Consider the following 15384-nt stretch of genomic DNA (forward strand, 5'->3'; position numbering starts at 1 on the left):
AACACATCTGATCATATAATGCATGCACACATATACTAATATATAGACCACATATAAATAAATAAAGGTGCATGTATGTATGTCTGCTATTTAGATTTTTTTCCAGTGCTTTGGGTGATATTACTGTAGGATTCAGTCCTAGGCCTTTCGAAGATGCTGGGAATTTTTTACATATATATATATATATATATATATATATATATATATTTGTTTTTTGTTAAATAGAAATTTTAAAAAGAAAAAGAAAGTATTCCATATACAGAGTAGATAATATATTGTACCTTATTAATATAATATCTGCATGGTATTTTGAAGCTGTATACTGAGAACCTGGTATGTGCCAAATATAGTGTAAATGATAAAAGATACTTCTCATTTACTTTTCGAAGATAAATTTTGCAAATGTTTTCTGGTACAGAATAGTTGTGTTTTTTTCTCTTGTACGTGTAAACACTATGCATTTTTCTATATTGAAAAATGTATACATTAAAAAATAAATTCAGTGTTATAGTCTATATTATATCATGTATCTTTTAGAATTGTGTAATATTTGTTGTGTTCAGTTCTGCAACTCAAATGTAAGAAATAAAAATGAAGGATTAATGTGAATTTATGGAGTAATTAATAGCTTTTTTTATAATGATATTAAACTTGAAATAATGCAGATTATTTACTTCTTGCACCTCAGATTACCATTTACTTGATTGACATCTAGCTAAGACTTTTTTTTACATAAATTCAATTCTAATTAGGACTGTTAAAGAACTACAGTAGTTCTTCTTAGGCTATAAATACTATTCTAACTGGGCTATTGTTCAGCATGAGGTCATCTGAATTCCTTGCATACACTGCAAATCTCAGTTTTCACCATTCCATATTTATTTTAAAACCTCTCAGAATTTGTAGTTAAACAGATTTTCCTCTTAAAAGACAGTCTTAAAAATTAATAGAAAACTTAAGTGGAATACACAAATTAAAATTACCACGTTTAGGTCCTTGTCATTTTACTGGGAAAAAGGGTTTGTTTTCTCAAACTAGATACCTACTCCTGCAAACGTTTACATTTACGCTTCAGTGTTTCAGGTAGTCCCATTGGACTCATAGCTTTCTCCAGGATGGCACACAATAATTGTTTCATGCTGCATAAAAGAAATATTTTGATTATTTCCATAAATAAAATCTAAAAAGATGTATTAACTCTTGAGAATATTTGATTATACAACTTTTTGATATGTATATCTTTTCAGAGTTTATGAATTGGATAACTTTGATGTAAATTCACAATTGCGTCGCTTAATTTTAAAATCAGGATGTGAACCAGTCCCAGCTAAGTTATATGCTAAAGAGAAGCAAAATAATATTTTATGATTGTGTTTCTGACGTAGCATTTGTTTGACATATTAAACCAAGCCACTGTATCCTACAGCAAAACTATTGAATGTATACATTGTTTTGACATGTAGGATGTTTCATTTTTTCCTCTCTGCACTGTTTTAAAGAAAACTAAGAGTTTATTGTGTTTTCATAAACTAATGTAAACACATCTTTTTTCCCATCAACCTTTTTTTTTTTTTTTTTTTTAACAGTGCCAGCTAAAAATATCAGCATATTTTGGACATGTTTGCAATATATATTTGGATATTTATTCACTATTCCCATGTTTACTTCCCTAGGGTAGGATATTTGTAATTGTATTTTGGTAGAATGTTTTCTGAGAAGGGAAAAATATACCCCTTCCCTGCTGGCGAACTGCAGAGGTCTCATCTTGAAAGCTGTTTTAGTATCTGTAATTATTTGGTAAGGTGAAGAACAGAATACAGGTTTAAAGGCTTAAAATCCGTCTTTCTTATTCCCAGTAACAGGAATTCATACAAGGAGAACATCTGCATAGACATGCTGCGACAGGGTTATCACAAGTCCTTCTCCGAGCTCTTCACTCTGATACAGAAGTGGAATGCCTTGAGGGAGGCTGCAGGGCCTGGGTCAGCCATATGGCAGCAGAAGTCCCTGGAGGAGCAGCCTGATAAGCTGGATCAGCTTTACCACTTCCTGACCAGGGCTGAGGCAGCCCAGCGAGCAGGTAAATGGGGGGATTGTGGGTAGCAGAGCAGCAGGAGCCGCAGCCGCCAATGCCTGGGGGAAGCTTCCAAATTGTTTCATGTATGAATTTGAAACGTTACTGCATCTTAGCACATTTCAGCCTTAGTCAACTAAGCTGTATTTATAGAATAAATGATTAGGAGCTGCAGATATCGGGAGAGGTTTTCTGGGGAGGAAAAAAAAAAAAAAAGAAAAACACGGAGAGTGCATTATAATATCAGAAATGTTTAATATATTTATAGCTTTGATAACACCTCAAATATTTTCTCATAGTTTCATTATTTATTGTTTTTCTTTCTCTATTGATTTGACTAGCTGGTTTTGTATTAGAAAAATTTAATAGGTGAAATGCTGTTTCAAACAGTAATAGTTTTGTAAATCTGATTTTATTAAATATACTGTCTGCTAACTGTTTGGATTTGTGACTGACTTAAAAAGGATTGTGAACATGTCAAATAAAATACAGCACACAGATGTAACATGCCACCTGTGAATTACTAAATATTAGTGAAGACATAACTCCAAATTACTGTATTTTCTCTATTGCCTACTATTTACTGAGCGCTCGTATTTATCATTTTGCTTTACTGTAAATAGTAACATAACTTACTCTGTCTTTCTCCCTTGGAATAATTGTAGGAATAGAGACAGGTAAAGCTCTAACTACAATTGTTTCATAGCAGAGTTGATTTCATTGTAGTTGGCTTGTTTCAAGTTACATTTTGATTGTTACAAAGAGGAAAATCTAAAATAAAGCTTGAGAGTTTGGGACCTAAGCTTTCTTACTGAAACTTTAGAACAGAAAACTTTATTTTAGAAAAGACAACTTTCCACTCATTTAACATGTTTATTTTATGTTTACTCTGAAAGCAAAAAGTTGTGTATCTTTATTTAATTCACTACAATCCTAGCCAGCCCGTGATAGGAAGAAATATTCAAGTTTTTCTTGAGTGTGACTACAGCCTGAACATGGACCCATGTTGTCCGCAGGAGTACGAAAGAGTTTTGCACCCAGACCACCCTGCCATACATAAGCATTCTGCCAATATGTTGGTGTTTGAAAAGTGGTAGTTATGGCATATCTTGATGGACCTGCTTCCTGAAGCTGCTTGAGGAGAGTATTTTGTGTTCCTTCAGTGCAAGATCTTTTTCAGTATTATTAACTGCTGTGTGCCAATAGAGGTGGCAAATACCCTCCCAGAGAAGAGGAAAGGTGCTGACTGTGCCGGTTCTGCCCCTGTGAAAGGCAGAGGCCTTTTCTCTCACTGAAATTGGCATTCATTGTATGCTGGGCTTGGTGAGAGATGGGATACTGCCCATCAGCTGACTGATTGTGTCGTGCCTCTGGAAGAGAGTATTTTCACGCTTTGCCTGTTCAAGTTGGTTAAAATGAAAGCAAAGAAATAATGAGAACGTGCCAGTGGAGTTGGCAAGTGTTCAAGCAACACATTTGGACTGAATTGCAAGATCAGTATAGTGAGAGTTTTGATTTTTTGCCAGTTTCAGTGTAAACCTTTCCACAAATCTTTGTTTTAAGTGAGGCAGACAAAGGGGTGGATGCTATTTGTGTCACAGCTTGTTGGAGCTAGTAGTGCTGTGAAGATAACATATGGATTACATAGCTCATCAAATACTAATTTAGGAGTTCCACTAATCCAGTTACTCTGATTCCAGTCAAACTAGTTGGAGCTCTGGCTTACAATCTCATGACAACTTCAGCTGAAACCACTTAAAAGGTGTTCAGCAGTTGGCTTCACCCTTCAGCTGGAACTTACTACAGCATAGCAGTCACAACAGCAACCAACCTGCGTTTGCTCCTCAAGCACTACAGTTCAAGCCAAATATAGCTTAAAGCATTTAAAGTAACATTTGGGGCAGTGAACTGTGAGAGTTTTACAATGTGGCTGATGTCACTAATATTAGGCTAGCTGAAAATGTACCCTTCTCAAGTATGCTGTCCTGAGCTAATAGTTGTGGTGAAGAGATTGCAGGTATAAAGGTATGAAAAAAAATCTGTATGACTTATACATTTTTTGATGAATTTAAACTTCATGAAGAGATTGTTTTTTTTTTAACCTGAGGTGGTAAGTGGAAAATGAAACATCACTGGTGTCAGTAAAAAGCTTTCCCTTTTGTTCTTTAGCTTTCTCACCTGATATTTTTGTATCACAGTGTTGCTGTCTCATTGTGAGTTTTGCTTAGAACTGTTGCTCCGAAGTTTCGAGTTTCAGAGTTGTTACTATAGCACGTAGAGAAAGTTAGGTATTTGTTGATCCACTTTCCATATTTAGTGGTGGGATATGTTAATCTTTTGCTGATAGTCTGTAATTTTAGATTCTGCAATGATGGACATAAATTGTTTGCTTTGACAGGATGAATCAAGGCAGTCCATTATGATGTGGAAGTTGATATCAAAGAGCAATTATGTTATTATTTCTTCATTTAAAAATTGTGACTGTTTACCAGTGTTATGTTGTACATACTCTTAAGCTTTGGATACACCAGTGAATGTTCTGTTTTCATTTTTAGGAGAACATTCTGATTGAACTTCAAATCATATGGGAATCTTTCTTTTAAACTAGTACTATTGTGTGCAAAGAAAATCTATTTGTCTGTCTAACTTAATCTCGTAATCATTGTATTTGAATACCTTCTAGTATTTAAAAATAGGGAGCTAGCATTAGTTCTTGCAGCTTCTCAGAAAAATAGCTGACAGTTATTTTGCCCTAGGTACGGCATTACACACCACCCACTCCCCCCAAACAAACAAATTGGCAGAAATATTGACAATACTTGTTGACTGCATTCCTCTTTGGTCGTCTTTGATGCAAATAATGTAAATGTTTCTGACTTCAGAATAGAGGTGTTTCTAATTATTTCTTGATCATCCTTTGTTATCATGTACTAACCTCTCTTTTACTAGTTTTGGTCTTCGTAGCTTAAAAAAAGGGGGGGGGGGGGATTTACCTGTTTAAATATGTATATTTGTAGGTGTTGTTTTTGGTTTTTTTTCCAAGAAAATTGCAGGATAAATGCCAAAGTAATCTACATAGCTCAACATCTAATGTATGCCATTATTTCTTGATACGTGTTGTTGAAAATGTTGTCTCTTTTCAAAAAGAAAAATTATATTTTGAGGCCATCAAATAGCCTGCCCAATTGGCTGCCTGGTTTTACTGCCCGAAGTAATTTCACTTAAAATTATAATTGTCCTTTAAAGGCATACCAATGTCAGTAGGTTGTTATTACTATCCCTTTGGAGAGCCATAGCTCCGTAGTCCCTAGTCAGTACTGTTCTGAAAGTTAGCAGGAGAGTGAGTTTGAAGCCACAGTCCCATCCTGATCTGAAAACGAGGATTGGTAACCAAATATCTTTTGGCTGCTGACATCCTGAGCACAAATGATGACCATACCCTACAGAAGTGCACCAGATAAATAGAATTAATTTTATCCATTTTGTCTGTCTAAGATGCAGATAAAATTTGACCATCTGCATGTTTGGGTGGGTCGTAGGGAAACAGCAGGAAGAAAAGAAATTCACCTCTTGGAGTTTTTGAACTGCATCTAGTTTAATGCATGCCTGGGAGAACAGTTTATTGTAATGATGAGTGTTGCTGTTCCTCAGATAAAAATACTTAGAAGTGAAATCAGAAGCTTTAAGCTGCTGTTTGCACACCTTTCACTGTATAACTGATTCTTTAAATTGTTACTTGGTGGCTACAGTCTGTCTTACTGTTTTAAAATGCATTGCTAATTTACTTCTTAGGCCTGTACCTAAAAATTTCATTAAGCTTTTTGAATCATCTCCTCAAATTATTGCATAGCTACCTTTATTTAGTTAGTTAGCACTGAGCCAAAAAGAGGATGGTGCTATGCAGATTGACACTGTACAGTGCAATCTAGTATTTTAGACTGGGGTCAGCAGCCTGTCAGGGATGGTGTGCCAAATCTAGTGTTTGTCAAACTAGGGGTCACCTGTGCTAGTTTTATTCTAAACAGGCTTGTAACGCTTTGCTCTTCAGATTACATCTGAATTGTGTATTGAATGTGGGGTTGAACCCTAACTGAATCCTTACCAATGGTGACTAGTCTAGGCCATGAAGAGCTCATATGATCAGTGCTTGCCAGTGTGGGCTGGTTTACCTGTGTTGTGGCCCCACCAGATGAAGGGGATGCAAGGCAACTTACAGCTCAGGAGCAATTAAAGGAAGAGTCCTCTCAGCCATTGGCTTTCCTTTGCTGGAGCAGGGGAGCAGAAATGGGAAATTCCCCAGGTGAGTGGCTGCGACGTGTATGGAGCAGTCAGCACTGTGGTAGCAGATGACCGTTCTCTGTGCCAAAGCCAGCGTGTAGAGCTAATAGTCAGCATGGACATGCCTTCAGAGCAGCAAGACACTGCTTATTAGCTGATCGTTGGGGCAGCTAGTGGATAATAGGAATTACAATCTGGAAGCAGTTGCCTTTCTTAGAGCCTGCACTACGTTTGTGATATGTCAAATGCTAAATCTGTGCGTGCTACAAGCTGCTGACCTGTGTTCTAGGGAATATCAGACACAAACAATTAGGAGGAGCTGCTAACTTGGTGCTTTTTTTCCTCACTTCAGCGAGCGAACTTTTGACAGCATGAATTATCATTTGTTGTTGTTGTAAAAGATGACTTTTCCTAAAGTATATGAAAAAAGCATGAGTATTTGATGTGTTCACACTAGAAAATCTTTCTATGTCTGAGGCACTAAAGGTTGAAAATAGAGTTTAGCATTTTACAGTGAAATGCTTTTCTGTAAGATTTCACGCTTATGCCTTAGGCTGGGCTTGAAACATTGCAATAACTGTATTACCCATGCTATTGTGGAGAGGAGGAAAAAAAAAGTGATTGTGCATTAAAGAAAAAAAAAAGAGAGAGAGAAAAGAAAAAGGATAAACATACCAAACCCTCCTTTAATATTTGCTTGGTGGAGGTAGTTTCTGTTTGGTTTGGGGGGTGTATGGGCAAAGGAATACTTTTGTTCTCCAAGCAGATTTGTCCTTTTCTACTTAATATTGTTTCACAGGAGAAAAGCTAGCAGTTGATAGAGACCAGTGAGGGAATTTATTGTTTTTGCAGTTAGCTTGCAGAAAGTGAAATGATTCTGCTCTGGAAAGAAGCCAGACCTCAAAATATAGCCAGCTGACTTCAACAGAGGCAGCATTTCTGCATTTTAAGTAGTGCCTGAGTGCCTCTAATTTAAGTGGCATGTTTTCATTCCAATGGCTTGAAGTCCTCTTTTAGCATCCCAGATTACCCGTTGAATTGTCTTATGTTGCTATCATTAGATAGCTTTATTCTTACTTGACAAAATTATATCCTGACCATTTCCCAGCATCTTTGTATAGATTGTACTTTGAGTATATTCTGCTTAGGTGCTTAGTAGCGTTGGGGAGGGGTGGAGAGGGTTGCACCCTGCGTGTGCCCTGCTTCATATTTAAGAAATGGAGGCTCTGCATGCAATTTGATTGTGTCAGCATGCTACCCCATAGCAACCTTTCTTCATTTGCATTTGTGTGTTTTCACTCAGTGAGTGTGGCTTATGGAAGAAATTCTAGGGAAAAAAAAGGAATCAAAGTGTGGTCTTCTAGCTGCAAAAGTAGAGGCATGGTTGTCCCAAACCATGGGACAAAATGGGACTGATTCTTTGCTATGTATGAATTTAGGTAGAAATAAACTGTTAGTAGCACCATATTCTGTTGCTGTTCATGCTCCTTATCAGCCCAAGAGCCTCCATCCTGGATCTTTCTGTATATGAATTCTTCACAGCATCAGCAGTCTTGCTACTGAGTCGCGGGTATTGATCTCTCTGGCAAGAGAAAAATGAAACTTCCAGTAGTGATGATGTCTTTTTCAGACATCAGAAATGGCTCCTAGTGACTTAAATGATCTTAGGCCATTCCTTGACATGTCTTCAAGAGTGAATGGTCAGTTATAACTAAGTCATATTCACTAAAAGCAAGTAACTGAACTGGAAGAGGAGTGTTATCACCTGTTGAAAAGTTTCCCTGCAGCCATTGTCTGGTAGGAACAAATGACTGACTGATTGGTGGTTCCTTTGGTAGAAAATACTCAGACAGAGATAGATGTTGAAATATTTATTTCTGATATCTGTATTTTAAAGGTGAGTTTCTGAAGTACAAGTTCTGTTTTCTGTTAACAACAACAGCATCTTCTTCAGGGAAAATGCCAAGCCAGGATCTCTTCAGGATGTTGTTTTCATCTCCACTCTAAAGATCATTCTTGTACTTCTTTTGAATTCATTTCCTACATCCTGTCACAAAGGAGATCATACAGACAGATGTGGCGGCAGTTGTACTAAACCACTTCACAGTAGCACGGCTTGCAGATCTTCTGTATGTTTCTTTTCTTTCCTACCAAGTCTGTTACTCGTACTCAGACGCCACCTCACTATCCCTGTGCATTGCACTACTCAACAGTTGTCTGGCTGAACGCAGCCAACAGGCAGAGCACGGACCTGAATGATCTTCTGCTCCATGTACGCCTTTGCTTGCCAAGGGTTCTTGATAACAGCCCAAGAACAAACCAAGATATTATTCAGTGGGCTGACTGGGGACTATGGCTCGAGCATGACAAGAAAAGATCCTTACATGTCAGCTGAGATGCACCTGAAGAGATTCTGATGCAGAGCAGGAAATCCTGTATGTGTTTAATATATAGGGTTTAATGTTTAAACTCAAGTGGAAGAGATTTTTAAATCTGTTTTAACAAAAAGATACCAGTAAAGTTTGATAGGAATATTTTCCTTTTGCGCATAGATATCCACTTTCAACGTTTTTTGTTTTGTTTTCCATTGCGAAGGATGATGAAAATATTTTGAAAAGTACAGGTCAAACAAAGTGGAAAGTAAATTTTCTATAATTCTGTGATGAAAACATTCTAAAAAGTACAAAATAAATATTGCAGCGTAGGATGACATTTTCTTTTAAAAAAACACAATTGAACAGAATTCTTGTGAATTATTATTACTGCCTTAAATTTGGTAATTTGGCATTGAAAAAATATTAAACTCGCTAATTGCTTATAAGGTGTGTTCTCAGCAGATTTTAAGTTATGTCTAAAACCACAAAATATCAGGCTTCACCATCTGCTCCATTGAGTTTGGTTTGTTCTGCTCAGCTGCCATTTTGGGCAGCCATCCTGCTCTTAACAGCATTCTCTCAATCCCGTGTCTTCTGGGAAACCTGGATTCACCTTCCATGGACTAGATGTAATTTTCAAATTACTAATGAGAACAGCATTTGAACCTTTATTTGTGTGCATTCTTAATTCTTTACTCATTTAAGAACAGTTTGTCTTGCAGGAACTGTTTTACAATTGCTTGTGTGACTCAGACTTCCTTCTGTTCATTTGGTATCATATTCCAGCGGTGTCGTTATCTCTCTGATAAGTGGTGCAGATTTTTTTTTTTTTACATCAATGTATACATAAAAAATTTCTCTACGTGTAATCTATTAGCAGGTGCAGAGAACTTACTGTACAAAATCAGAGGGGTCAAAACTTTAATGACTGAGCTACCTATGGGAGATTTTGTAGAAGAGAGTATTTACCTATTTTAATATTTTTGTTCTCCTGGGGAGATAAAAGTTCACTTTCACTAAGTCTGACATACTGGCTTTGCTGCTATCAGAATAATCTCAGTGAATTTCTTGATTTGTAAATCAGAGAGACGTTGAATCCAGAAGACAATACGGCTTTTAAACATCTATCTTTTGGGGTTTATTTTCTTGTGACACCAGCGTATCTGGTCAGCCACTGTCCAAGACAATTACAAAGAAATGGTTGTCTTTGTGCACTTCTCATTGTTATTCACCGGCAGGATAGTCATCGGAGGGTCACATTAAAGTTCATTCAATCAAAGCTGTGGCAGTAGCAATAGTCCGCCTCAGGTCAGTTCCATCTCCTGAGATTTGTAGGGCACTACCTGAAGTTATTTGCATAATTTTATGTAGCATTAGTGCCTTGGTACTTTGTAGCAAAGATTTCAAAGGCAACAAATTTGTATCTAGTGTTCTTCCCCAATGACAATCTAATTCTTTCCTTTTGCTGTGTTATTGTAAGCATTTGTTGGCATCCTTTAAGTTCATTTTCACTCCACTGTAATCAATATCTGATGTGTATTATTATTACCTTAGATTAAGTTAGTGATTATAATTAGCTTTTATATTTCTCTGTGTTTAAGTGGTTATGTTTGTGTGCTTGTAGTCATCATGGGAACCTCTGCCTTCTACTTTAGAGATAAACATCTGTTGTGGTACAAGATTAAATTGGGATGAAAATCACAGCCAGGCAGTATCTGCTTTTCTTCAGCGACTGGAAGGGGACCCTAGGAAACATATAGCTATATCTGAAGTGGTTATGTTGGGTGTATCCCAATTATATATCTCAACTCTTATATGCACACATATGTATGTATGTTTTTATATATATGCATATGAGCACACGCACAGCAATACGCACTCACTCATGCACAGCTATATTTGTGTATTAAGCCCAAACCATTACTTACCATTGAAGGAGAGGGATTAGTTCGTAAACCAAAAGACAAAAAAGCAAGTGCTCAAGAATGGAGGCAAAGCCATTTCAGCTTGATTTCAGAAAGGCACAGAAAATTAAGTAGATGTTCTCCAGAATGGGCAGAATAGATAAAAATGGAGGAGAAATAAATATTAGATAAACCTGTTGAAGACTGCAAATGTGATTTGGCGGTAAAGGAATTCCTTCAGAAGGCAGAATACAGTTTTTACTGCATTGCAAAGCACACTGAAGGGCTTTTTCAAGACATTCTGAAGTCAAAGAACTTAGTAACAATGACATGAGGGATGAATGAGGGTTTTGTGTTACTTTCTATTCAAATATATGTAACTTGCAATTTTTGAGACAGAACATACTGGAGATGAGGCTGAGGAAGCACTCCTCTGTGTGGTTTAGAGATGCAAACAAAGTACTTTTTTGAGTAATTACCCCTGTTTGTTCTAAACAATGCGAGGGACTCATATCGATGATAGAATGTACAGTCAAGAAATTAGTCCTTCTGGAAAGTTGGATTTTCCCCAATTTTTCCTGTAGATTAAAAAATAAATAAATAAATAACTGCATCCTTTGATTTAAAATGTTTTTGATATAATATCATAGATCTAAAATGCTCAGAAAAGATCTGGACTTGGAGTGAGATCATGCCTGTATTGAAATCAATGTATTAATGTATTTTTGTGTGCATGTTTATTTCTCTGTGATGCTCCATATCAGGAGTAAGAGAAGCTTTTTTTCTTTTTTTCCCCTTTTCTCTCTTTGTTGAGCAAAGCTTACAAATTGCAGAACTCCCGAAAGCAAAGCAGTTCTGTTCACACATCTAGCTTATCCAAACATTCTCTTACCTGCAGCAGCACTTGTGGTTCTTAACTCCTTCTTTACCCAACTACATGAGAATTGTTTTTAAGAACAGGCTGTGTTTCACAGCCACGAACACAGTAAGAAACCAACCAAAATTGCAATGGAATTTTAGTGAATTATTCACATTCACATCTAACATAAACAGAGTTTGGAAAGAAAATTCATTCAGTGTGCCAGCAGTAAGTTTAACAGTGAAACGTATAGATACATGCTATGCTCTCTTATCTCATGGATTCTTCAGCATCATGTAGGGAGCATTTTCTTCAATACCCCTAGGGAGTAGCACTATTATAAGAGTTACCAGGTAAGTTTTAGTTCTCTAATCCAAATTAATAGAGCTTTTGAGTAATCTCATGTGGTTTTGGTTTTGTGGTTGTTTTTGTTTTGTTTTATATGTGAGAGAAATAAATTCCATAGGCACTCTCATTTTGTAATTTAAAATTGTGAATAATGTATTTGTTGATAATTTTGTGGTGCTACTTGGAATTGGAACTCACACTGTTTTTATAAATATTAGGAATAGTGTGTATTCATTTAGCTGGCTGCTAGATGTTAGAGTGGGAACTAAATGTGTTTTTTCTCCAGATCATAAAGGAGAGCTGAGAGTTTAACTCTCCTCTGCTTTCCATATTTACTGAGAGCAATACCTTGGTGGACTGTCTTTTTCAGGCCAAGATGTAAAATTCCAGTTGGTCCTCAATTTGAGAGAGTGATAATGTAATAAAAATGGGAAAGTAGATAGAAAACTCAAAACATTTCTTGTTAGTCTTATTTTAAATATTTTAAATGGTATGAAATTAGTGGGGGGCACTTGCAGAGTGCTCTCTTTGGTTCTTTATCTCCATCATCATGGCTGCTACCTCAGACCTGTTTTGAAAGCATTCAGTGCCTTTTCAGGTCTCAGTGCTTCAAACACTTCTCCAGTAGAAACTGGATGTGTGGGTCTTTTTGCTCACTCTGGCTTCTGTCTTTCCATGAGTCTTTTAGAGCTTTTGTGTGTTTTATTGAACTAAATTTTGTGTTTGTAAAAAAAATAAAAAAAATAAAATAAAATAAAATAAAATGATAGCAATTCATTGCAGTTTTGCTAGACTGCATTTTCAATTATGCCTAATTTGGAAGGTTGTCATTTTCACTTTGTCATATTTCCTTGATATGTAGGAGAGCTTGGTAGTATTTGTGTGCTGGATATATAAATACTCCTTCATTTTCATTATATCCTGATTGCTGTAATGTGTAAGTTTTGTGAAAGCTGATGAAAACTAGCATTTTGACTATTATTTGTTTTTAAAGGGCACTATGGGGAGGTGTATGATAACCAGCTTAACTTGGCCTACTGTTTCAATGACCCTGAGGACAAATGGTTAAGGAATTACTTTTATGAACGATGCTTTAACACTGCTCAACTAATAAAAACTGATGGTGGGAAAAGACGAGCACAAGCACATGCACACGTGGGCCTCATCAATGAGGAACAAGGTAGGTCACTGAGCTCATAATGCTACGTTATATCAGCATTAAGATGGTCTTATTTGGTAATCTGTGTTTTGTTACAGGGCACTGTATTTCTATGTAAAAATGGTTTGCAACCATAATTTAAAAGAAGTTTAAAAGCTATTTCAATTTTCGTTTTTGGAGTAGCAAACAGACAAAGTCTGTAATTATTCATAGACCCATTTTCTCTGTTTACTTTCCATCAACAGTTGGAAGTATTCAGTCAGATGAAAACCAAAGCCTAAGTTTAAAGGGAATATCCATTTAGCACAGAGGTCCTCTGTGTTAAACCTATTTCCTTTTGTGTATTTTTGACAAGAGACTGGTAATGCTGCTTCAGGCCACAGGTGGATAAGTAGAGTGGCATCTGTAGTTACACAAACTGGTTTGATTTAAAAGAGGTATGAACACATAATTTAGTTTAATCCTGCCTCAACGATGGAAAACTTACACTTGGATAAAAGAGACTACAGTTTTTTGTACTCTTTTTAAAATCTTCTGTTTCTCTTACCTGAAGATCACATGATGTTTGTTTGTATGTGACTGCCATAGTGATGTTTGCTTCAGCTTTATACCTTACCTTAAGCTCCATTTCTCCATTTCTGTGTCTGTATCCTCAAACTGTGAATCTCTGAAAGTGATATCAGGTATTAATTAAGGTAACTATTATTTTTGTTTCCATATTTTAAAAATAATACATTACCTTTAATGGCAAAGGGGGTTGTGTGTGTATAACAAGATGCATATGAAAAAGGTTTTCCTATGTTTGTATTATATCAAGAGACTCAAGCAACTGAATAAAACCTATCTTCCAGTGTTAATTCCTGAATACACTTTTTCTCCTAACCATTTATTCAAATATGTGATTTGCACGGTCATTATTTTTTGTTTATAGATGTTACTTCGTGGGTTGAAAATGTTCCCAACCCTGAGCACAGCTTGTGCTCAGTTTCTCAGCTAGAATGGCTTTTCTCAGGGAAAAAAATCCACAGAAACTGAAATATTTTGTGTAAATAGTGCAATTCTAGTAAATGGCTGCCAGAATGGGTATGTTTTGAATGATGGCCTAGCTTCCCATTTTCCCAGGAAAAACTTGGACATGAAACATAAAATCTGTAGGCTTTTGTTGTGATTTTCTTTTTTTATTTATTTCCTCCCATGTTCCCTTTCAGCTGAAAAATCCCAACTTAATATTTCCTCATGTCTTCTAGACTGGTAGTCATTCATGCTATTTCCTCTGAACTGGTGTCATATCTGTCATGTTTTTCTTGCCTGCAACACCCAGAACTGGATTCAGTTTTAAAATTGGAATTCATACCCCAGTGATAGATAAAATGAAGTGAACTACTTTTCTTCCAAGTTGTACAGTTATTTGTATTTTCGTGTATGACATCCACATTGTTCATTGCATAAATTGCATTCTCATATTCAGTTCATGATCTTCAGTAATTTCTAAATTCTTTTCTGAAGAACTGTTAATTAGCTATTCTGTTTGCCATTCTGGGATCACCAGTTATTCCTGCCTGTTATAAATACGTTTTGTTTGTTTATTTTTTTGCACTGAGTATTTTGTAGACAGTTACTAGAAATTGTCAAGATTGTTTTTGACTTCTGATGTTGTCTTTCAACATGCTTTGTTTTCTTCCCAGTTTGATATCATTTGAACATATAATAATCTTTTGATTCTGTAATAGAGATCCTTAATAAAAAAAACTAGGTATTATACTGGACCTAGGACAGGGACCCGTGGCAACTTACTGAGTGCCTTTTTCTATTCTGACAGTGAATTACCGATAACCAGTGTGTATCTATAGGATTTCCCAACCAATTTGCACTCACCTAACAGTAGTTACAGGTGAACTATGCTTCCCTGATGCTTTACGAGGAAGTTATGACAGTGAGGAAAACTTTACTAACTTAAAAAGAAGTTTGGTCTGATGACATTTGCTCTTGATGTATTGGCATTGGTTGTAATACATTTTCATGTTTTATCTACATGCTTGGGAATAATCTGTTTGATTATTTATTCCAGTTTTATTCCAGGAATTGAAGCTAAGCTAGATTCAGTTTCCCAGTAGATAAAATAACACTTGCTTAAAGCCCAGCCAGTCATAACCAAGTCATTTTCATTTTGAGTGAAAAATGCTTAATTAGGTTATCTGATCCTCGGTAGAATAAAATGATTGAAGTTGCTGGATTTCGATTTTTTTTTTTTTTTGCAACCTTTTCACCTGGGTCTTCAGTTACTAAAACATAAAATTATAAGAAGGCAAATAAAAGCAAACATTCCTATCTATCTTTAAGGACTCATACAGAGTGTGACTCACAACCATTTGCCATGCCACTGCCAA

At 36.2% G+C, this 15384-nt stretch overlaps 1 protein-coding gene across 3 annotated transcripts in view; it reads left to right on the forward strand.

Moving 5' to 3' along the window:
* The window catches only part of TTC29 (tetratricopeptide repeat domain 29), a 132117-nt gene that overhangs the window by 19616 nt on the left and 97117 nt on the right, over positions 1-15384 (forward strand). For 2 of the 3 annotated variants that reach the window (XM_040556625.1, XM_040556624.1), the window contains exons 4-5: positions 1857-2080; positions 12833-13018. In XM_040556625.1, the coding sequence (XP_040412559.1) occupies positions 1857-2080; positions 12833-13018 (410 nt within the window). The remainder of the gene's footprint in view (positions 1-1856; positions 2081-12832; positions 13019-15384) is intronic. The other variant, XM_040556626.1, reaches the window with a different exon arrangement.

This window comes from Cygnus olor, chromosome 4 (assembly GCF_009769625.2).
Source record: "Cygnus olor isolate bCygOlo1 chromosome 4, bCygOlo1.pri.v2, whole genome shotgun sequence".
Lineage (NCBI taxonomy): Eukaryota > Metazoa > Chordata > Aves > Anseriformes > Anatidae > Cygnus > Cygnus olor.